We start from the raw sequence: 21900 nt of genomic DNA, 5'->3' as shown, positions 1-21900 counted from the left end.
TAACGGTGCCTCACAACGTCTATCAAAAACGTGTGCCAGAACCAATGAAACCATTGTGCCGTTGTACACACCTGCGGACCGCAAAAAGCAGAGTAGACCAAGTACGAGTATGAGAAGCTTAACTGAAACAAGGGACAAAAGGAGACAGACAAGAAAGTCGCTTGTCTATCGCCATTTGTTTCGGGTTGCAGTTCATCTGTTCAAGCTAGCTCATACTATTTCTGCGGCATGTCGGCGGTGTTTCGGTAGTGCTGAACGGCCGATTTGCGCTCGAGCCGCCCATCGCCGCACGCTGCACCGCCATGCGGGCCGGTTCATTGCTCGGGCGCAGAGGGAGGGCGTGGGAATGTGGAATTCCACCTCTCTCGAGCTAATTCGTGCCGCAGGAGTATTTCCAGACGCTTGGTAGCGGTGGCGGCAAGCGATTGGCGGCCGCGTACGCAGCTGGCAGCTGGTAGAGCGCAGCTGGCGCCGAAACTGGCCAACCAGGCATTTCCTAGCCAAGCTGAGCCAGCTTGAACCGAGTTCCAGCCGGTCGTTCTTGCCGGCGTTGCAAACACATCTCCGTGGCCCATCTATCGAGGCGGTTGTAGCGCGACGTTAGTCACGATGATTCGCGGCTTATTAGCCGTACTTCTATGCGCCGGCCTGGTGCTAGGCGAGGAAGCTGAGCGGAAGAAACCCACGGACACCGTGATCACCCACGCTCGCGTGGAGGTAACGCATCCGTTCTCATTTCCAGAGTTTTACGCCGCATGTGCGACCGGGACGTTGGGTGCGCTTAATGAGAAAGAAATGCCTACGTGTCACACTTTTCTGTTTCAGAGCTGCGGCGGATGACGACTGAATGCCTATCCTGAAGTGAAACGGTTTGTCTACGACGACATACCCGAGTAGTATCCTTTTTTTGGTATATATATGTAAAGAATGTAAACTGACTTCTGCTTTCGAGCTCGTTTTACTGTCGTGGAAATGGTTGAGAAACCTTAACACACATCGTTAGTCACAACGCGGAATTCGAAGTGATCCACGGCGCCGTGCCCGAAATACTTTTCTTGAATGCTGCAGGAGAGGAAGTTGAGGTACGTTCTTTTCTTCTTCTTCTTAACAAATTCTCATGAACACGACTACCCAGCAGACTGGGAAACTGGGTATAGGAAGTTCTACTGAATCTGTCCTCCGCCGTTTTCATTTCACCCTGCTGTGATGTATTACGTTTACGAACGGTTGAGACGCTCACTAAAACTCGAATCCAGGTAACAGTTGAGTCGTGGTTAAATGAAGCACTTTTCATACGTACCAAATTAGGCAAAAAAAAAAAAGCGTTGGAAACAGAAATGCGTTTCATTTACTGTTAAATTTGCTGTTTTCCGACGCAATCAGTACCTGAGGGGGAGTCAATCGGGTAATGATAACCCATGCTAGCAGGATTTTTCACCTGTTGCCTGTGTTTGTCGATTTCCGTAGTTTCCGGATGCCACTCGAGTTTTTAACCTTTGGACACATGAAGGGCAGAGTGCATGAAAATAGGGACCTTAGTTAGCCAGCGATTTCTTTCGATTCTATTTTATCATCCATCGCGCGGAGTCGTGTATCAGTCGCGGCGATGATAATGGCTCGGCGGCTTGCGAGCCATCCACGAAGGGCGCGGTTCTCCGTTGGCAAGGGGAAAGAAGGCATATTTATAAGCTTGCTTATACGCAGCATAGTTATAAGCATAGTTATACCTGAAACACACTTCGTGTACGTGATTGCTCTCATATGTCTGCCATGCTGCCAATACTGCGAGCAGCTTAGAACACAGAAGGGAAATGCTCTCAAGATATTGGTCATGTAGTTATATGCACTTCAGCCCGCCGTGGTTGCTCAGTGGCTATGGTGTTAGGCTGCTGAGCACGAGGCCACGGGATCGAATCCCGGCCACGGTGGCCGCCGCATTTCGATGGGGGCGAAATGCGAAAACACCCGTGTGCTTAGGTTTAGGTGCACGTTAAAGAACACCAGGTGGTCGAAATTTCCGGAGTCCTCCACAATGGTGTGCCTCATAATCAGAAAGTGGTTTTGGCATGTAAAACCCCATAATTTAATTTTAATGCACTTCAGTACGATCTGCCAGAGTGTCGAGTTGTAGAGTAAATTAATTGCGTGAGCTTTTATAGAAGGCTGTGTTGATCAGGGAATCAAATGACCCACAAGCGCAGGAAAGAGATGTATTTGCTAGTTACGGGCCACTAACGTTCATTAGACGCTAAAGTCCCAGTATGCGCTATTTGAGGAAAACCTTTGAGAGTTTAATTTGCACCTGCCATGGGGGCTTGGCGACTGTGGAAGTCTGCTGCTAATGCCAAGAGGGCGCAGTTGCAATAGCTTGTGAAAAATGCTATAATTTTCATTTGGTGCGATTGTTTTCTTCACATCGATTAAACTTTAATAGCTATGGGCACACTCGTAGCCTGTGGTTTCATGCTGGGATTTAAATACAGCTTTTTAATGTACTGAAGTTTAACAGTCCAAAAGCAGGAATGACTTGTAAGGCTGCTAAATTCTGCTTGTTTTCAGCGCCTGAGCCTGGAAAAGAGGAGCCGCCACGAGTGCAACCAGCTGCTGCTTGAACGTGGCTTCCGCAAGAAGGAGAAGGAACCAGAAGAGTACGTTGAGGAAGATGACCTTGGAATCAAGGGGGAGCTCTAAATGCGACCGCGGAGCACAGCTCAACATGCACCATTGACCATCTGTTCACATTGTGCCTACCATACAGCAGCTCAGTATGATGCACATTTCTCTCAGTGCTGTCAAAATATTGGAGATCCAGTGCACATCTATGCATTCAAATTACAATCAGTCAAATTCAAATCAGTCTTGTATTAAGGTAAAGCTGCCTCCATGTTTGCTGTGGATGTATGTCTAACGATATGACCACAAATTCGGTTTCTTTGGCTTGCTTCTAAAGTCTGCCACTGGCATTTAACACATAAGCCACATTTTCTTGGCAGCTTGTTACAATTAAAGCACAGCATTAACTCTAATTATATTGCACTTGTGCACCAATCGGTGTTAAAGTATCATTCAAAGGTATTCTGGTAAATGTGTTACATTAAAACCCCACCCGAGTGAGAAGAAAACATACCTTTCAACTGTGAATTATACTGCAAAGTTGTACTGCAAGCACAATTCATCATTCCAGCTGTTGAGGTTGGTTTAGTTGAGCTTCATTTTCCATCAATTAATTTTTTTTGTTACTTTCACCACCTTCTGCCAGCAAAAGGCTTCTTTGTGACCATTGATCGGGTTGCCTAGATGAAGTTGCTGCCGGAAATTTTTAAAATCGGCTGCAGCGGATGTACTGCGTCTGGTTTTTGGTTGTGCTGGAGTTCTGGCTGGTTTTGGTGATGTACATAAATAAACATATGCATTGCAACTTTTGTAAATTTACTGTTTCTTTGCACCACCTGGTCTGGGGAAGACATGCCCTGCGACACCCTACTTTGCATATAAGTAGTGTCTTAGTGATCTGCACAGTAGCACATGTATACATGCACAGTTGTTCCATCAAATAGATTTTTCACTTCATGTAGTGCTCAGATTGATGCGAGGCGAGGATGCAAGTTGTGCCCCACAGAGCTGCTTATACTGCACTTGAGCCAGAAATATGTGAATGGAGCCTAGGTGAAAGTAGATGTCTCAAGATGTGTGGATAATTTTCATTATAGCTTCAGATATTCAGAGTGTCTATAAAGTTCGCATTTCCAAATTCCCCGAGTTTTCCAGGTTTTCCCCGAGTGCCCTTGCAAAATTTCCTGAGTGATGCAGAACTGTTTTATGTCAAGACAAGCTGAAACCATGTCACCCGATGCGGTCACTCTCTAGTAAGCATATATATAAAAGAACCACTTAACCCAATTTGAATACTAAGGAGTAGTGTTCATGTTATTCAAGAAGAGAATAAAAGTAAGGGGTTAGTAAAATGCACGGCAAATAACGTCTTCGAAAAAAATTGCAAATCGAGTCGAACATTCTCAAATACGAATAAAAAAGGAAATGCATACAAAACCAAATATTTTCGAATATGAGCTATTTCTATCAACTGAGCAAGCACAGTGGTATGAGGCCCGAACTTTGTCACAATTGAGATTCTCTCTACAGCTCGTAAGTCAGCCTCAACTGTCCCGACATACTCTCAGCCCGCGCACGACGCCTCATTGTTATGTTTCACTGCTTCAAAGAGTTTATTTTTGTTTAGATGAGGGACACTTGGATCTCGGCATTAGCCAACACTTTTTTTTTGAGCTCAAGCTCCTTCAAAACGGCGGCAGCACGCTTCCTTTCCCGTTAATTCCTCAATGCGTAGGTCCTTTCTGTTCTTGTACTCCTTCCGTCACTTGTTCGCCCCACGGACCATTTGAAGCATCTTCTTGGTCAGTTGCAGTCCACGTCCTAGTTTTCGAACTCCTTAGGGGCTGCGAATACGTCCGAAAAATCGGCCAGTCGGAAAAAAATAAATGCCTGTCATTTACTGCCCTTAAGGGCTCAAACCGTCACAGGCACATTCGAAAACGCTCTGAATGCCTGTCGGTACATGTATTAGGTATATCGGTGCTCGCACTGTGACAGAAAATACGGGGTGCACGCGTGTATAATTAAGGAATACATACTGTGCCCGAGGCAACAGCCCCTTCCCACGCTTGTTACGCTTCACTGCAATACTTTTGCATATGCTTCACCAAGTAACATTTCTGTATGGAGGCGAAGCTGACTTTCAGGAACCGGCATTATGCAACGCACCGTGCATTCCAAGCTTCTAAGCCAATCGCGAGGGCCGCAAAGGTAGAGTCCGTGCCATTGCTGATAGCAGCGAATTCTTTCAATAAAAAATACGGCACCCAACAGCAAGAAGCTTCATAGCGAACCTCGAAGCAGCAAGGCCTAGTGTTGCCGCAGCAGTGGCTACAGCTGCCAGCGGACCTGCGCGCGAGAGCGCCGGTTTCAGGCGACGAGGTAATCAAAATGGCAGCAGTGGTGGCTTTGATTAATGCCGTTTCGGACCTGCGGTCACGGCAAAACGTCCGGAAAATCGGACGGAGAAGGGTTTTTGCGTCCGAAATTTCAGACGTTCTGATACATTGACTCTATGGGGTACGTGGTGGTGCCGCGAAGCCGTCCAAATTATCGGGAATCCGGAAAGTCAGTCATTGACTGTACACTGGCAACTCCTCCAGCTGATGACAGGACATCAAAGACGCTTCATTACGATTCCTGTCTGTTGCTCCAGCCAGCATTACCACGACTTTTGACCCTTTCAATAAAATTACAGCTAATCATCCCTGATAGAGACAAATTCCCCGAGTTTTTCCAGACTACTCAAAATCCCCTGAGAATTCCCGGTTTTCCCGGTTGGTAGACACCCTGGGCACTGGCTTCTGGCAAGGTTGACATTGGAGCTAGTTGGTAACGGTTCCATGATGGAGTGAACGAATTGGACAGGAAATAATTCACAAACCACAAGTGCTTGTGCACACAGTACGTCAGAGGTTGTGCAGAATACACATGGAGTAGCATGTTTCCTACATACAAGAACTTTCTCCTAAGCAGTGTGCTGAGCGACCACCAATGGCAGCACTTGCAATCCACTGAAGTGTCGCATTAGTGGCGGTGGCATGAATCGTCGGGATGCACCAGTGTGAATGTAGTGAACTGTAAACATTCAGCAAAGTCTCCCTAATAGTCACTGCATGATCTATGCATTGCGCTTGTACGTTGCCAATGCCCAAACCTGGTAAGGTAACAAGTAAAGATTTTGCACGTGTGATGCGAAGACAAGGCACACTGTGTTACTGACGCCATCTGTTCCTCAGCCATGGGCCGAGAGAAAAAGGGGGAAACCATGTGGTCTTTCTTTCTTTATTTCCCAAAGAACGAAAAAAAGAATGTATATATAAAATGTGAGCCGTTTAAAATCCAACAATTTATAATTACAGGAAACCAATAACTCCCATGGCTACAAGGACTTGAAAAAAAATCTTTTTCTGCTGTAAATATATTCCATTTACCACATATTTTACAACAGGGCTGTTTATTTACACACAGTTGACAAGCACAGCCTGAAAAACGAGAACTGCACAGTAAAAGCAGTGCAGAACACACTTCCACTCCGTGTATACACAAGTATGTATTATTACAAAATAGCAACCCCAATGCAACTGCCCTGATGTGTCACAGTGTCCAGTATGACACAGAGGCCTGAAAGACCTCGGCCTCTGCCACAGGTAGGAAGGAATGTTGGCAAGAGGTTCGGAAATGTTCCGGGGGAAAGAATATCTTCAGGAAAGAAAAACAAGAATAACTATGCACGAGCAGTCACTTTTCATTGTCCTCAACTCGAAGGAAAGAAAAAAAAAAGGGGGGGGGGGGGGAGCAGCCCAGCCAGCTACCCATCATCATTACAGCAAGCCTAACAGAGAAAAACCACGTACACAAAACTCACATCAGGCACACATCTCTTGATCAGTAAAGCTGTTTTTCTTTTCTACACTTTTTTTTTTCCAAGGCTGTCTCTTCGCACTAAGAAAACAGTTTGACATGATGAGAGCAAAACAGCCAACGTTACACAAGTACTATGCCCGCCCCTTTGTTATCCCAACTCAACGATGGCATTTCTCGTTTGCCCAAATGAACTCTGGCCTTCCTGCACAATGGCCTCGCTTGTCAAAAGACAGCTAGGAAAAGAGCCTCGGCAGAGAGAGAGTTGAGACCACTTTTGTCGTCTGCAAGATGCCGCGTGCTTTTGCCTACCGACCCTGGAGGCAGCAAGCAGCACAAAGCCCGCCTTCAGTGCCTAGCAAGTAGGCCCATCACATGCACATAACTGCGACAGCATGGGATGGCCAAGCACCAAAACTGGGCCTCGGAAAGTCGCCGCGACCCGCGGCGGACATACAAAAAGGAGCGGAGATAAAGGTGCGGAGGAAGGAGGGAACCCCGACGGGCTTTCGTTGAAACAGACGCGCGAGTTTTTCGACTGCTGCAGCTCCGGGGAGACCAGTCCAGTGAGAGAGGCGGTTCAGAAGCGTCATTCTCCGAGACTCTTGTGGCTGGGAGCAGTGCAGCTGGCTTTCGTGGAAGCGGCAACCAATCATGCGATGATCAGCCACACCAGGAAAATGCAGGCCACCCAGAGGAACACCTGGGACACAATCTGGTCCTGGCGGTGCTCTTGGCTGCCCATTGCTGCAGGGGCCAAAGGTGTTACTAACAACACTTCCAATGCAAAACAGTTCAAATGGATTGATCTGTGCTTTACCGCGTATGACATGCGCGATGTGTTCTCTGGAGGGTCGTTAAGCGTTTAGCTATAGAATACAAAAAGATACACCACATATTCATGTAATCCTGCATAAAATAGGCTCTAGTTCACATTTTGCTGTTTTATTTCACTTGAAATGCTGATGGGATAGTTTTTCCGAGGAGTTACTTCGGTTAGAAAACAGAGCTTTACTGGAGAGATCACATGAGCTCCACTGTACAAACAGGAGCACTTTCAATTGCTCCAAAGGTGCTCTCGCTAAAGGTAGATTCACACAATAGACCAAGTTGCTATTTCAGTTCTTGGTTAATTATGACATAGCTCACCACGCCGAATCATGACATGCAGTAAGTACCGTATTTTTCCACGTATAACCTGCACTGCCAATTACAACAGCCCCCCCCCCCCTCCCCCCAAAGAAGTCAGCATGTATAACCCGCAGAAACAACTGTATACAACACCGAAACCTTCACAAAGAGTATCCGTTCGCGAATGCACGACTCGTCCACATCATATCTTCAAGAACAAAACTGAATGGAGAAGAACCTGGCCTTAAGATGTAGCTTCACGGCAGTGCATGCAGCACTGTCATGAAGCCACTTTTCAAGGTGAAATAAGTATATACCCCACAGCCCAACTTTACTGTCAAATATTTCGCATTTCTGTTGCGGGTTATATGTACAAAAATATGGTACCCTGCAGCCAAGTCTTTAATGCAATTACTAGTTCAAGAGGGGCAGACATTGGACAGTGCACAGGCTTCCTCATTACATCACAAAAAATTATAGGTGGCAGTCACATGGTGTCGCAAACCACTAATGCATGACTTTGGTCAGCATGGTGGAAATCTGTCTGTCAGAGGGTGCAAATCATATTAAAATAGGAAATCCTCAATCCAGGAGCTCAATGTTGTGGAGTCTGTACAACTCCATGCCGAGCAACCACTTGATGCTTTTGCAAAGATTTTCATGCTCAGTGATCACGGTGCATTCACACAACGTTCTTAGTTAGTTATAATTTTTTGCATACTGATTTCCTTACTGAGTTTAGAAGCAACTATGTACATTTGCTGGTGCTGTAGTTTCTGACCTGCTTGCTATGCGGTTTTCTGCATTCTTTTTGTGTGGAAGCTGTCGCGGACCATGATGTGCACTGGAATATACCCCCTGTATACTTGTAATTTTCACAAGCATTGTTTTAATTTTGATTCGAGCTCTAGTTGACATACACAGAAACTAGTTCCTACTGGCGGACACTTTAGGAGCCAAAAGCGTGCAAATGCATTTAATAGCTACACCGACTGTCCTACAGTACTCAGTGTCCAAGTTCATAAAGTGAACACGAAACCTTTTCACGTTTGCTTACATCGATTCTTTTTTTTTTTGAGGAACCAAGTTGCGCATTCAAATAAGACAACCACAGGAAAAAACGACAGAGACGGAAATAGCACAATTTCATCTCTGTCGCCTTTTCCAGTGGTTGTCTTTTTTTAATGCGCAACTTGGTTCTTCAAAGCAATGCACCAACTAGCCCAGCAAGAAATTCTTCTAAATTACATCTGAAATTCCTTTTTAACTATGATTAGAAAGAGCTCAATACACATCAGTGACAAATCAAGACCGGGCTGGACTGCTCACTCGGTGGAGGACGGCCGTCACCGAAGTTGAAGGTGGAAGCAAACAGGCCGAAGGGAAAGGCACCAATTCCAAACGACATGTGAAAGCCAGTGTCTCCAAAGCCAAAAGATGTGAAAGACTGCAAAGGAAACATGGCTGTCAGTTTAATCCTGCATTTAGTCATGCAACACACAGGTACCCGATTACAAATGCACTCTTCTAAAATAAGTTCGTGTGGGATAGTTATCAAGCTCACCAAGACAAAAATTAAGAGTGTACAATGTGTTCTGAAACTAGGTTACAATGCACATGGGTAGCTTGCGCACTCAAGAATACAATGCACAAGGTAAAGAAAACAGTTGTTTGATATTGGGAATATCTATGAGGGTTCACGCCATCCTTACCCCAGGATGACTTTCTGGTTCAGATCTCTGTCCCGGTGGTCGTGGTGGCAATTTCTCCCTGTGATTAGGAAGCGGAAGGAAGAAAAATCTATCACAATTGCTCAATTTTATCCCAACCAATGTCTGCAAAAATATATGTGACACCGATGGCAAAATAACAATCTCATGAATTGCATTATACTGTGACGAGTTCAAAATGCAAAAGGTGGTTCTCTACTCTTGTTGTGTAGTCGGCTTTCTTAGACCAAATCAAGGCCATCATGAAGGCACCATTCATCAAGAAAGCAGCAGGTGAGTGGCCCAAGTTCATCACCGTCATCCTATTTTACGCCCACAGCTGGACAAAGGCCTCTCGCAGCAATCCCCAATCTTGGGTAACTCTATCCTATGCCTCCAAATTTTCCACTTCCATCACATTAGCTCATTCTTAGCCATCCCCTTCTCTTGTAACCCATTCTCTTACTTTAAAGGGACACTAAAGTGAAAAATGATTTCTTCTGGATCAGTAAATTACCGTTCTACACCAAAAACAGCCAACATGACCCAAGTGCGAAAACATACTTTGGAATCCCTGAGGTCACGCTGACGTACTGGCGCTGGGGTTTCGGCACGAAATTCAAACACTGATACCTGGACCTTCATTTTCTCATCTAATAATCAAACTATTTTTTTTTAAATGACTGCCTGCAGGGCTTTCAAACAATGCTTCATTAGCCTAAACTGATTTATTGTTTGGCTTTAGTGTCCCTTTAATGAACCACCGGCTATCTGTTTTACGTATTAAACGACCTGCGGAGCTCCATTTCTTCCTCCTAATGTTGTTTAGGATATCGGCTACACCCCTTTTCTCTCCAATGCACAGCACCATCTTTTAATGTTACAACTACAATTTTCCTTCCCATTGGTCCTTGTGTGGTCCTTTACTTTTTCCTTAAGCTTCTTTGTTATGCTAACCTACAAGTTTCTGATCCAGGTGTTAGAGCAAGTAGAATGCTACCGGCACCCAAGTTCATGGCGTACAGTGAACTAGGAGCAGATGCAATGCAATGGTCTAGTGCTCACCTGGGGTCCTGTTTGGAGCCACCCCTGCCATACAGGGGGATCACCTTGTCTCGGCTGATGCCTGCCTTGCACACTGGACACACCTGGCGGTTCGGCCGCGTCTCCAGCCACTGGTGCAGGCACGGCCAGCTGCAGGTCGACAAATTGCAATTTGGGAGAAATTAACATTGGGGAACGCTGTGTTCCTGTTTCCAAAATGTTATCAACGCACCCGCAAGACTTAAATTCGGCACAGCACGAAGGTGGTGGCCTCGTTTGGATGATTCCTAGCCCACTGGCCAAATAGAAGATAAAACATTTTGACAGAGCTGCCTGTTTAGTTGGTATAATTATTTGAAGTTAGCATGTAAAACCAGAAAAGTGGGATTTATTAACCTCCTTATTGCATGAATGTTTATTGTGAAAGAATTTAGACAAGCCTTTGTTTAGACCAGGTGTGCCTAAACCAACATCACATTTCTAAAGAGACACTTGGTTGCAGACGTATTAGCAAAAAGTTGTCACTTATCATGAGTGAACACCATGCAGTTATGGGCATACTTTCTTGACTATGCAAAAAGGACATTTCAATTGCAGAAAACTTACAGAAACTATGAGAACCAGTGAAAAAAAAAACTTGACACATCGCTTTAACAGATGGAGTGTATTACTCACAGCTCCAGCTAGTACAAGTTTCATTCAATTTTGATGATGTCAGCCTTGAATGACTGATTCACATATTCAATATTTAGGCCGGATCATTTAGAGATCTTGGTTTTATGGTAATGCTTGCTTTGCATTATCTTTGCAAGTTTGGCATGTGCTGAAAGAAAACTTTCTTCCTCTTCTTCTGAGAGTTATTTGTTGCTTCTATTGTTAGAAGCTACTGGAACATGGTAGGCCCCACGCTATCTTCATCATGAATACTGCCAGCATTTTTTACACAGATATAATGAAGTACTGGACGCAACAAAGTATATCTATAACGTTTCCCACCACTATCAGCATGCAACGTACTTGTGCTTATGATGAATACAATGCAGGTATTTTTGTGTCAGATGCGACTTCATTAGCGAGCCTTGACTGTTATTGGACTCTTTAAAAAATTTTACCATATCAACAAGCAATTTGATAACTTTGTAGATTAAGTGAGAATATTCGGACTTAGCCCCTGAAATCATTTTCCCAGCAAATACACACATTGCAGAAGTGCAACTGCACAAATTCAAGAAATTCAAACGACAATCTTGACTGTTGCACCATTTCTATGCATTGTCACATCATTCACTTTCGACCTAAATGTTCACTGCAAACCCCTGATGTAGACAAAACACAAAACAACCTGCCACAACGGCTTTGTGGTCACAGTGTTCTGCTGCCGAGTGTGTGTTCGATGCCCAGTTACAGTGGCTGCATTTCGATGCAGGCGAAATGCAAAAATGCTTGTGCACTAAAGATTACAGTGCACGTCAAAGAACCCAGGTGGTCAAAGCTAATCCGGAGACCTCCACTATGGCATCTGTCACAAACCCAGTGATGTTTTGGGAAGTTAACAGGAAGGGTTAGTTCAGGGCCAACTCTGTTACCGCCTATTCGAATACATGTAAAATGCAGAAATGCTTTTATGAAACAACCCCTGGACTAATTTGAATGAAAGTTGTTGCATTTGAAAGCAAAAATTAAGTTCTAGTGCCTGTATCAAGTGGATTTTCAATTTGGAGCCTGTACTTTGTTTAGAAAAATTGCTGAAAATTTGTAAGTTTAGTAAGAAGGTAGAAGCACCAAATTTACGAATCCATAACTCTGCACTAAAAACAGACATTGTAGTTCTGTAAACTGCATCTGAACTGCATCCGTTAGAGCATCTAAAGTGGACAAATTTGATAAACAAAATTACAGCTTACATAATTTAGAGGCAATTTCGACGAGGGTTTCACAAGAGTCCCATTCATATATTACTGGTATACTCCAAAGCATTGTATAATACGTCAGTTTTGTCCGCTTTGGATGAATTATTAGGAGGAATTCACAGAATTGTGACATTAATTTTTGTTAAGAGTTGTAAAATGCAATAATTTAATTTTATGAAGGTGTGATTCTCAGCAATCTTTATTACAATATCGAAGATCTAAATCAAAATCCCACTGGGTGCAGTCACTATATTTTAGGTTTTTCTTTTATATGCAACAAACTTCATCAAATTCGGTACAGTGGTTGCCAAGAAGAGCTATTTCTACATTTTCATGTATTTAGATAGCAGCCCCTGAGCTAAAGCTTCCTCAAAAACAAATAATAAACCGAAACGTAAAACTGATTGATTCACTTAGATGGCATAGACCATCATGGATGTAGACACAAAAGTAGCAATACATACTAACGTCTTTTTCTCCAGTGAAAGTGCTTGGTGACGCTGTCATTGTAATTACTACAGCTCGCTTTCACCTTTTATCCCTGCATGCGTGTATAATCTCGTACATTTATCATCCTCGCCTATGTGCATATTGTATTGTACAACCTGCTTTCACTGTATCTATATGCGAATCTTATCTAATCTGGGTGTCAATCTCATTTGGTTGCCTGTATGCGCATTTTATCTCATCTGAGCATCACACTTATTAGGAATGTCTGTATGCGCATATCCACTACCTCATCTGTGTATCATTTTCATCAGTGCACCGGTACGTCTAGGATCATATCACAACTTTTCATCAGTTCTTTGAAACTCAGCGTATAGGAAAGGCTGCACTCTCTACTTGTATCTCTGTGGCCCTGCATACCTTGGGGCTACACAAGAACCTAATTTACTCCTCCTAGTTTACTTGTTCACTGTTGTGCCTGGGTTTTCTAAACATGTACAGCTTATTATAACCTTACATCATTTTCTTTTTATTATTGCTATGTAAAAAATGTGCAGCCATAAACGTACATATGACTAAATCTCCTTTTCATTTCAATAAAAATAAATAAATAAATAAGAATTTAAAGAACAAAAAAAAAGAGAGGGAAAAAGAAGGTGTATTCTAGGTTTAAAGTGTGCGCATCTACAAATGGCTGGAAACAGCCCATAAATGCCAAGACACAGATAAAAACATTCAATTATTCTCTTTTTACAAATTATACATGTACCCAATTTCCCCCATGTTTTCACTGCTACGAACAAGCGCATGGATGCTCAGTAGCTTTCACCTAATGCGCTTAACCAGGGCTCCCACTTCCCTAACTTCACTTTACACTAGCGCCGGTCCTGTCGTTTGTGTTCTTCTTGAGTCCTGGTCTTCTGCGCCTTGCCTTTACTAATTCACACTAGCTACATGCACCTGGCAAGTGTACTATCATGACAGAAAGGAACGAGAAGCAACGAACAACGCCTCTTATCGACTGGTTATTTTTTCAACTGGAGAGTGTGAGCACGGTGTAACCAGGCACTCAATGTGCTGCAGTCCCCAAAGTAAGTGTGGTGAATGAACCACTCTAGTTTAACACTCACAAGGAACTGTGCCTTGTAGTTTGCACTCTTGTTTCCTCCTGGCACAAAAGTATGGAGAGTGCAGTCCACTGCTAAAGAGAGCACTGTGACATGCGGCTGGCTGGCTAAAGCAAGCGCCGGCTAAAGCAATGTCAATGCACTGCGACGATGTAAGAAAGGCGCCAGTGCAACCAACCAAAAGTCATCTGCTGCAAAGGTGTGAGTTTGTACACTTGTAAGAGGGAAAATTTTGTACACGTCCTGGACTTCTCTGTTCCCTTTGGAGTATTGTGAATTTTTCTGGCTACGAATTCAATTTCTGCCCAAGTAACATATTAGCAAGTTATAAATTTGGATGCTAATTTACTGATGACATGTTGCTGAACACGGTACATAACGGTGAATATGAAAATTTGTAAAAACATTAAATAAGCCTTCAAATAATTAATGATTTCAATAAGGATAATTAGTGTTTATCAGGGAACATGGCCTCTTCATCGATGTCACTGTCGCTTGAAGACACCTCGTATCAGCATAGATGTCCTATGAATTAAGAGTTCATAAGTGGTTCTTGAATTTCTGCGTTGTTGAAAAAGTTCGCCAGCTTTTTAGTGCCAGTCCACTGTGTCAGCAAACAAGTGACACCACAGTCAATAAGTTTTAGCTCGCCGTTTGTCGTAAAAGAACAAAACCCATCATGAACTTTTTTGTTTTACCAACTAGATATGTATATGGCGCAAACGGTGTATGGATGTTTCACGCTTACGAATTACTTAGAGAAAAGCTAGCAGTGTGCTTCGCCGACCAGACGAGCGCACTTGGGCACAGCACCAGAAGAGTTAATAGTGGACTGCAGTGTACACATGCACTGGACAATCATAACACTGATAGTCTGTAACAGCGGGACACACTTGAACCAGTTTCTCGACGCCTCGGAAAATTATAACAAAACACATTTCAGAGAAACAATATGCAAAAGTTCTGGGGTCTCAAACGTTCTCTTCAGACAAAGTAACGACAACACAGCAGTGCAAACAATCACAAGGGCATTTACTGTGCCTTTCCCACACCAATGCCAGCTAGCCAAACTACAGCCAATAGAACATGCCAATGGGCACTCACGAATGGAAGAAGTTGAACTCACCGCGACAGGATAGCGAGCGAATATGTTCACCCCCTACGCTGGACACCAACGCCTAATCAGTCGCACGTACGGCCAACATTTGTATATGCCCATTATGGTGTCGTGCTCCTAAGCCTTTTGCAGGAGGGTCCTGGGTCTAGCTAGCCAACGCCAAACCAAAGAGGAACTGGCTACTCCCTTTTGCACCTGAGTAACACCGCCGTTACATGGTGTTACCAGTGCAAGGCTCGCGTAATTTCTCATACTAGTCCAGAACCACACTGACCGCCACTGGCGCAAAGCTACGTGGCAAAGCCAGATCAAAGGATGTGTGAAAGTCGAGTGTCCCCACAAGGTTGACAGAAAGTTGGCACATTTTTCCAGTGTTTCGTCTGCATTTGCCTTACCAGAACAGGTGGCCGCAGAGACTGACCACGGCATCCTTGGCTGTGTCTAGGCAAATGTTGCACTCGAAGCTGCCGTCCTGCTGGCCGCTTGTGCTGCCGCCTTCATCGTTGCTTGAAGAGGCTGACGCCCCTTTCGTGTTCTCTGAAGTCACCACCATGCCCCTGCGCATGAACGGCATAAACCATCACTAACACGCGTACGAAGGCTCAAGTGAGCAAACTAATCACAAGGAAACAAATTCTGCTAGCAACAAAAGCTAAGTGCTTTCCAGAGCCTGCTGCTATATATTACTTACAAAAAACACGAACCACACCAAACCACCAATACTTCCAAGTGTAGGGAGTACCAGTGTCACCAAGTACCACTGCACAATCTGTGTACCAAGTTGCATACATGCTGCATTCACAAAATGAACCAATACCAATTAGCACAGTCTATCCTACTCTATAGGGACGTGTGCCTAATGTAAGAATACCTTTTTTTTCTTTCACTTCAAAGGAATGCACTTAAATTTTAGTTGCAATGCACAAGCAATTTTCTGCCTTGTAGCATCACTGACAATCACAGTATGCTCAACATACTATTTTTGCTAAATGAACAATGCCAGTGTTCCATTTGCAGGTATTTTCAAGCAGCTAGCGGCCGTGCTAATTACTTTCTTGCCACGTTTCATACGTTGTGCCACAATTTTAGCAGCACATGGTTATACTGTTGTTGAAGTTCATAACACGTCAATAGCGGTGATGTGAAAGCTAAACCTTCCAACCATGCTTTAAGTATTGGGTGTCTTCCCTAATTACACATCTGCAAAGACAAAGATGCGGTTGCCCCAAGGGAGAAAAGCAAAACACTGACAGACACCTTTACAAATTTCTGCAGTTCGTGTAACGGGTTCCTGGTGACTGAGTTATCTCCCTCCAACTGCTGCCAAAGAACAAAGAGAGGGATAAGAAAGCACACAAAAGAAACAAATATTGCTGGCAACGAAATCTCCGATAAGCACAGTCCACTTTATCAGCAAGGCTTTTGTCTCTTGACTGTAGAGTCTAGAGACAGGAAGTTTCAGAGTCGCCCGAGCGTTAGGCTTTGGCATTAATACGCTGATGCACAGTTTGGCAACTCAGCGAAGAGGACTTTCAGTGAGCATTGCTGAACCGGAAACAAACTGGAAGACAAAGAAAATGAGCATTTACAGTATGGCATATTTTTCTGCCGGCACTGCAGCTTTTTTTTTTTTTTTTTTACAACAGGAACCTGACAAACAGGCACTGAATGTTATCTCACCAGTGGATTTACAATAACATTCGTCACACAGTTATGCATCCATGACAGCACTTCATTGTCCACTGAATAGATCAACAAATGCTTAAAGTGATATCGGGTTCGATGCCCTTAAACTGCACAGTGCGTTATGAGGAATGCTACTATGGAGGGCTGCCGATAACTTTTGATCTTCGAGCTTTTTAGCTTCGAAGGATCGCAACTCTCCAGTGGGTCATGACGTTGCAGGTGGAATATGACAAGTGACCCACTGGTGGATCACCATGCACAGTTATGGAGACATCAAAAAGTGGTGCCGCAGTGAGCATGTCAAGTGTATAAATATGCTGCAGGCCATTTTCCAGAGAGAAATTTGTTGAAGATTGGCACTGTGTGCATCTACTTCTGTTCGTCTTGTCCACCTCGCGTTGTTCCTATAGTCGTGCTCAGCAGCGCAACACCATAGCCACTATACCGCCATGGCAGGTACCAACAATTCGTTGATTCATGAAGTTCATCCCAAAGCAATTCCAGGGCTCTAAGGGATGCTGAAGTGGAGTGCTCAGGATTAATTTTGACCAGCTGGGGTTCTTTAACCCTTTCAGAAGCTGTGTACATAATTGTGTACATTGCGAACTCGCATGTTTTCATCAAATGGTGCCGATTTCGTGATTCCAGCCGAATTCTCCACTCTTTGCCTTGCAACTGTGGAGGGTGCGGCACCATACAGTGAATGCAGGTATAACTAATGCCGAAAATATTCAGCAAGGAGGCACGAGATTTGGCATCACCAGATAAGCTATCTTTCGCGACCCTATCACCCATGATCTGAGATACGTTCAAGGCAGATCCCAGGCGATGTAACGTCCATCCTCAACACAATGTAGGGTGCCGGGTAGCCTGGGCTTGTTCCCTGTTAAAAGTGGCTGCGGCCACTCCGAATCTTGCATGTTTCGTTGACGCTGCCTAGCACGGGCGCTCTGATCACTATGCCGTAGTTTCGGTTGACTCGAATGGCACTCTCATTAACTCAGCATCCGTGCGGGAGGTCTCTGCAACAGCAGCCGAGCAGGTTGCTATAGCTATAGCACTGAAGGACCCTCTACGTCCCAATATCTTTACAGACTCCAGGTCTGCAGTCCAAGCGTTCACCTCCAGCTCGGTCTCAAAGGAGGCAGCAGCTATTCTTGGCAGTGAGGGGGCTGCTGGTTTTCATATCATCAAATGGTTCCCGGCCCATATGGGAATCAATGCGCACTCTGAGGTTGTAAACGCCAATGAGTTGGCCCATGATCGTGCACGAGGTCTTACACACCGCAGCGGTTCTGGTGGATTCACGGGTGGTGACTTAGGACTGTACAGGGATTCGCTTCTCACCTTCCATGAAATCTTGGCACATTATCAACTTGCTCGGCGGGCCTTTCAGCTACTACATCCTAAACTTCTAAGCCACAATCGTCAGCCTTTCGCATGCTCCAAACGGGGTCGTTCCCCTCCAGGAGCCGTTTCAGTCACTTCACGCCTAATGTAGATCCCCACTGTCCAGAATGTGGGGAGGCATACTGCTCTTTATCTCATATGCTCTGGCAATGCCCTGCGTTACGCAGCTTATCACTTATCACTCTAACTGTCTGGGAGGCAGCCCTTAAGAGCGGCGACATCTCATAGCAACAACGGGCTGTCCAGAGGGCCTGCAACAGGGCAGAGGACCACGACGACTACGGGGACTCCCTGAAAGGGGAGGTACCCTATCGCGGTTCCTCAGGACCATCAATAAAGTTCTCTGTCTCTCTCTCTCTCTCTCTCTCTCTCTCTCTCTCTCTCTCTCTCTCTCTATATATATATATATATATATATATATATATATATATATATATATATATATATATATATATATATATTCTTTTTTTCGTTTTCTTTGTCTGAGGCTGTCAAAATATTACCCATATAATGATGATGCACATGTCTCAAGATCACGCTCGCCAAGCATCCTCTGAGATACGAAGTTCGCGTGTGGTCACAAACATGTACAAAGTGTCATAGAGGACGCATTCGGAATGCTGCATACGAAGCTGTGCCCAGCGCAGCAAAGTGCTAATTCGGCTAGCTAATGAACTGCCCGTGTACCTCTGCAGAGATTCTTGTGCTGCAATCCTCCTCGTTTTATGCCAAGAAACTTGACAACGCAAATGAGAAATACGTGGAAAAGCTCCCAGGTAAAATGCATCTAGAAATGTCTAGGAGATGGAATCAAATGACGACAAGGAGAATAATGGCGCAGGAGTTGATTTTGCCAGCGCCACTTGCACTGAATATGCAGATGAAAAGAATGTGTAAGATGTGGGATTTACAGGCATCTCTGGCACTGTGGGAAATTGTGAAAGAACATTTCAATGAAAGAGATTACCTTTTCTTTTATAACAGCTTAACCAGCTCCTAAAAAAAAAAAATTCAGCAGGCCTTCTACAACTATATACAGTGTCTGTAAAGGCAGCAACTGGTCTATTGCAAATAATACTGATGGAAACAAAATTTTGTGCTTGCTGGATATTTGTTTATGCTCAAAATTGCGACAAGTTATCGGGCCGGCATCCAGCTGGTCGTTTACTTGCAGATGGCAAAACAGTCCCCATCCATGGAGCATCCGGCTTGCACATATTCAACAATGCTTTCATCTTATTTTTTTCTTGCAGCAAATTTTTTTTGTCAGAGCCAGTTAGACCTAAAATGCAACCTGTCTTATCATAAAACCTGAGGGCAAACAAGGTAGCAGTAAGCACAAAAACTTGTTTTCCCGAGTTTTTTAAATAGAAATGCAGGTTTCTTAATTTTAACTGCAAAGTTGACATTGCTCGGTTCAGAAGAAAGGCGACACGATGACTACTGCGTCAAGTGAGGTTAAATTTGGCAATGCTGCAGCAGTTGCTTCCAGCATGACATCATTTATTGCTTGCACAGTTTTTCGACGTAAACAACTAAACGAGCTATTATACCCATACAGGGTAGATGGCGCCAGTTCTCTGGGTTGTTCAAGTCCGTGTACGTCAATACGCTTGCCTAACAACAGGGCATCGGCTGAACGCGCCGGAAAAAACAGATGTGGAATTGGAGGTCAGGATTTAATGTTAGCGCGATCACTGACAGAGGATACATACTAAAGGTGGGCAACAAAACAAAACAAAAAAAGCGACGCCCTTACGACCTGAACGACAGGCGGGAGCATTATTAACGCGGGCAACGGGGAAGATGAAGTAAATAGATATATCGGCATTAACATTTCGTGCGGGCGACGGCGGATCTGGACAGTGTGAACCCACGTTCGTCGTGCGACTGCGCCGCAAGGTCGAATTTCCGTCTCTGCGTGCGTGCGTTGAGCGACGTCCTCGACCGAGCAGTTGTTGGCAGCAGCAGCAGCAGAGAGCGGGCTGGCGGCTGCCCGTCGCGGCGCCATAGCAGCACGTATACGCGCTTAAACAGCCTTCTGTCTGAGTTGTCCTTTTTTTTTCTTCTTTACTCGACTACGGCGCCCCGTCAAGCGCGTGTACAAACTACACCTACGTTTCCTCTGCTGGGGTGGCATAAATGAGGGAGGGTGGGGGGGGGGGGGATCGCAGTTATCGAACGCGCTTACTACAGGCACCGAACAACAAAATAACGACCGTCAAGACTGCGATGCGGATTTCGTTTCGCCCTAATTTCTTCGTTTCTCTAACGTCTCGCTCCCGAATAGTTCCCCCCCTCCGTATAGATTAAACGGGGGACACTACTCGCGAAAAGTGTCGCGTCCTTTAGAGGAGGCTATGGTCTTGTCAATCCCCAGGGTGCAACTGCGTGCACTACATACGTGTTTGTCGGGGTGCAGTCGCCAGCGAGAGATAAGGGTGGTGGGGGCCGCAAACGAGACCATTCGCCGCCGTCACCAGCCGGGGGCCGATATACTACTACTTTCCTCGGTACCAGCAGCGCAGGCACCGCGGGAGAGCGTACGGACGCCCGCTTGGCGAGCCAGGCTATTTCTATATAACACTCGCAGGAAGTAAAAGTCGGAAATGGGCACACGTGCTCACCGTACGGGGTGAGAAAGATGTGAAGGAGAAAAAAACAAAGAAATAAGAGAGAATGTAGGTTGTCCGGGAGCAGCGTGTGCCGAAAAGAAACGAGGCGATCGCTTCACTCGGCCCCTGGGACGCGGCCCGCTCGTCGATACTGTGGCCGCAATCGAACTCGTCGAATCCGCTGTCCGGCGATCGAGTCAGATGCACGACACGTAACGGCCGATGCGGCCCATTCAAGGTCTTGTTTTTTTTATTGTTGTTATTTATTTCACGGCGCGGTTATATCATATGACGCACGGCAGCGATCTTTCTTCACAAGAATGGTGGGGGGGAAGGAACAACGGCGGTGGGGAGGTCGCAGAGACGTTTCGTAGGTCTGTCGCAAGAAACGCGCGGTTCCTGACGTATGCCTGGGCAACGGAGACGTAACCCCGAGCGCAAGTTGCACCTTACCTCGAGCCCCCTCGCAGATGCGCGGGCGGCGGGCTTGTTTCTGCAGGACGACCGGGGCGACCACCACAGGCACCACTACTTTCACTGCCAGAGACGAAGCGTGCTCGAACCAAAACGATCGACGTTCACTCACAGTTCGACGGGATGCACCGGGCAATTCCTCGTCGCCGACATGACGCAACAGGCCCCAAGCTACGTGTCTCGCGCGATGCAATTGCGCGACGTTTTCGGGGCAAATTAAATTTACTGCACCTATCCACACAGCACCTATATACCTATCCTCGTATTTTTCTCTCGTCAACAAAACTCCGTCCACCGAGTCATGGCGTACTTCCGATGACGTAACTTCCTCCAACGTGAGAAAAATCTTCTTTAAAAAATTTAAAAAACCGCTCTACTTAGCGCTAGTCATAAGTCAGAACAATAGACAGAAACGTTTAATTATAATAATTAAGCGCTGTTCTTTCTTTTATGTTGTCTTGTTGGAAATGCCACGTACCCATCGCCGTTGTTGTCGCTGATGTCACCACCGATGTCCGTTAAGGGCACGTGACACTCCGTAGCAGACGACATCTTCTTCGGGCAGACTATGAAATCCTACAAAGCACAATCATTGGGCTTCACTTGAGCACACATAAGCTGTTCACTTCGCTGTAGAATAGCTTGAGCACCATGCCACCGTCAAGAGCCACCTGCTTCGTGTGCACTGCAGCCTTGAGTCAGAGACGCAACTGAACGAACGAGTTGAGAGCTCTTGCCGCCCCTAGCTACCTG

At 45.2% G+C, this 21900-nt stretch overlaps 1 protein-coding gene and 1 pseudogene across 4 annotated transcripts; one reads left to right on the top strand and one right to left on the bottom strand.

The window, feature by feature from the left end:
* The first annotated feature begins 420 nt into the window (after nucleotides 1–420).
* On the top strand, nucleotides 421–3422 carry LOC139056167 (selenoprotein M-like; annotated as a pseudogene).
* A 2462-nt stretch (nucleotides 3423–5884) lies between these two features.
* On the bottom strand, nucleotides 5885–21842 carry LOC139056164 (E3 ubiquitin-protein ligase RNF185-like). 4 transcript variants are annotated; one of them, XM_070534130.1, is made up of 6 exons: nucleotides 21626–21842; nucleotides 15358–15519; nucleotides 10383–10511; nucleotides 9321–9378; nucleotides 8938–9055; nucleotides 5885–7224 (listed from the first exon to the last, which is right to left on the bottom strand). In XM_070534130.1, the coding sequence occupies exons 1-6, from the start codon at nucleotides 21697–21699 to the stop codon at nucleotides 7130–7132; spliced, it is 636 nt and encodes a 211-aa protein (XP_070390231.1). In that variant the 5' UTR covers nucleotides 21700–21842; the 3' UTR covers nucleotides 5885–7129. The 4 variants fall into 4 exon arrangements, with proteins under 4 accessions (XP_070390231.1, XP_070390232.1, XP_070390233.1 ...); XM_070534131.1 differs by lacking the exon at nucleotides 21626–21842 and adding an exon at nucleotides 21127–21453; XM_070534132.1 differs by lacking the exon at nucleotides 21626–21842 and adding an exon at nucleotides 20463–20596.
* Between the last annotated feature and the right edge of the window lie 58 nt (nucleotides 21843–21900).

This window comes from Dermacentor albipictus, chromosome 2 (genome assembly GCF_038994185.2).
Source record: "Dermacentor albipictus isolate Rhodes 1998 colony chromosome 2, USDA_Dalb.pri_finalv2, whole genome shotgun sequence".
Taxonomy (NCBI): domain Eukaryota; kingdom Metazoa; phylum Arthropoda; class Arachnida; order Ixodida; family Ixodidae; genus Dermacentor; species Dermacentor albipictus.
This window is presented reverse-complemented; position numbering and strand designations above follow the sequence as displayed.

What these genes read in the sequence shown, in the direction of transcription:
- LOC139056164 (XM_070534129.1), bottom strand. Translation starts at nt 20,069, where the DNA reads ATGGCGCCGCGACGGGCAGCCGCCAGCCCGCTCTCTGCTGCTGCTGCT. An exon ending in CTCTGCGGCCACCTGTTCTG is followed by an intron (nt 10,512 to 15,357) that starts GTAAGGCAAATG and finishes GTCGACCTGCAG; the next exon opens with CTGGCCGTGCCTGCACCAGT. An exon ending in GGCTCCAAACAGGACCCCAG is followed by an intron (nt 9,379 to 10,382) that starts GTGAGCACTAGA and finishes TCCTAATCACAG; the next exon opens with GGAGAAATTGCCACCACGAC.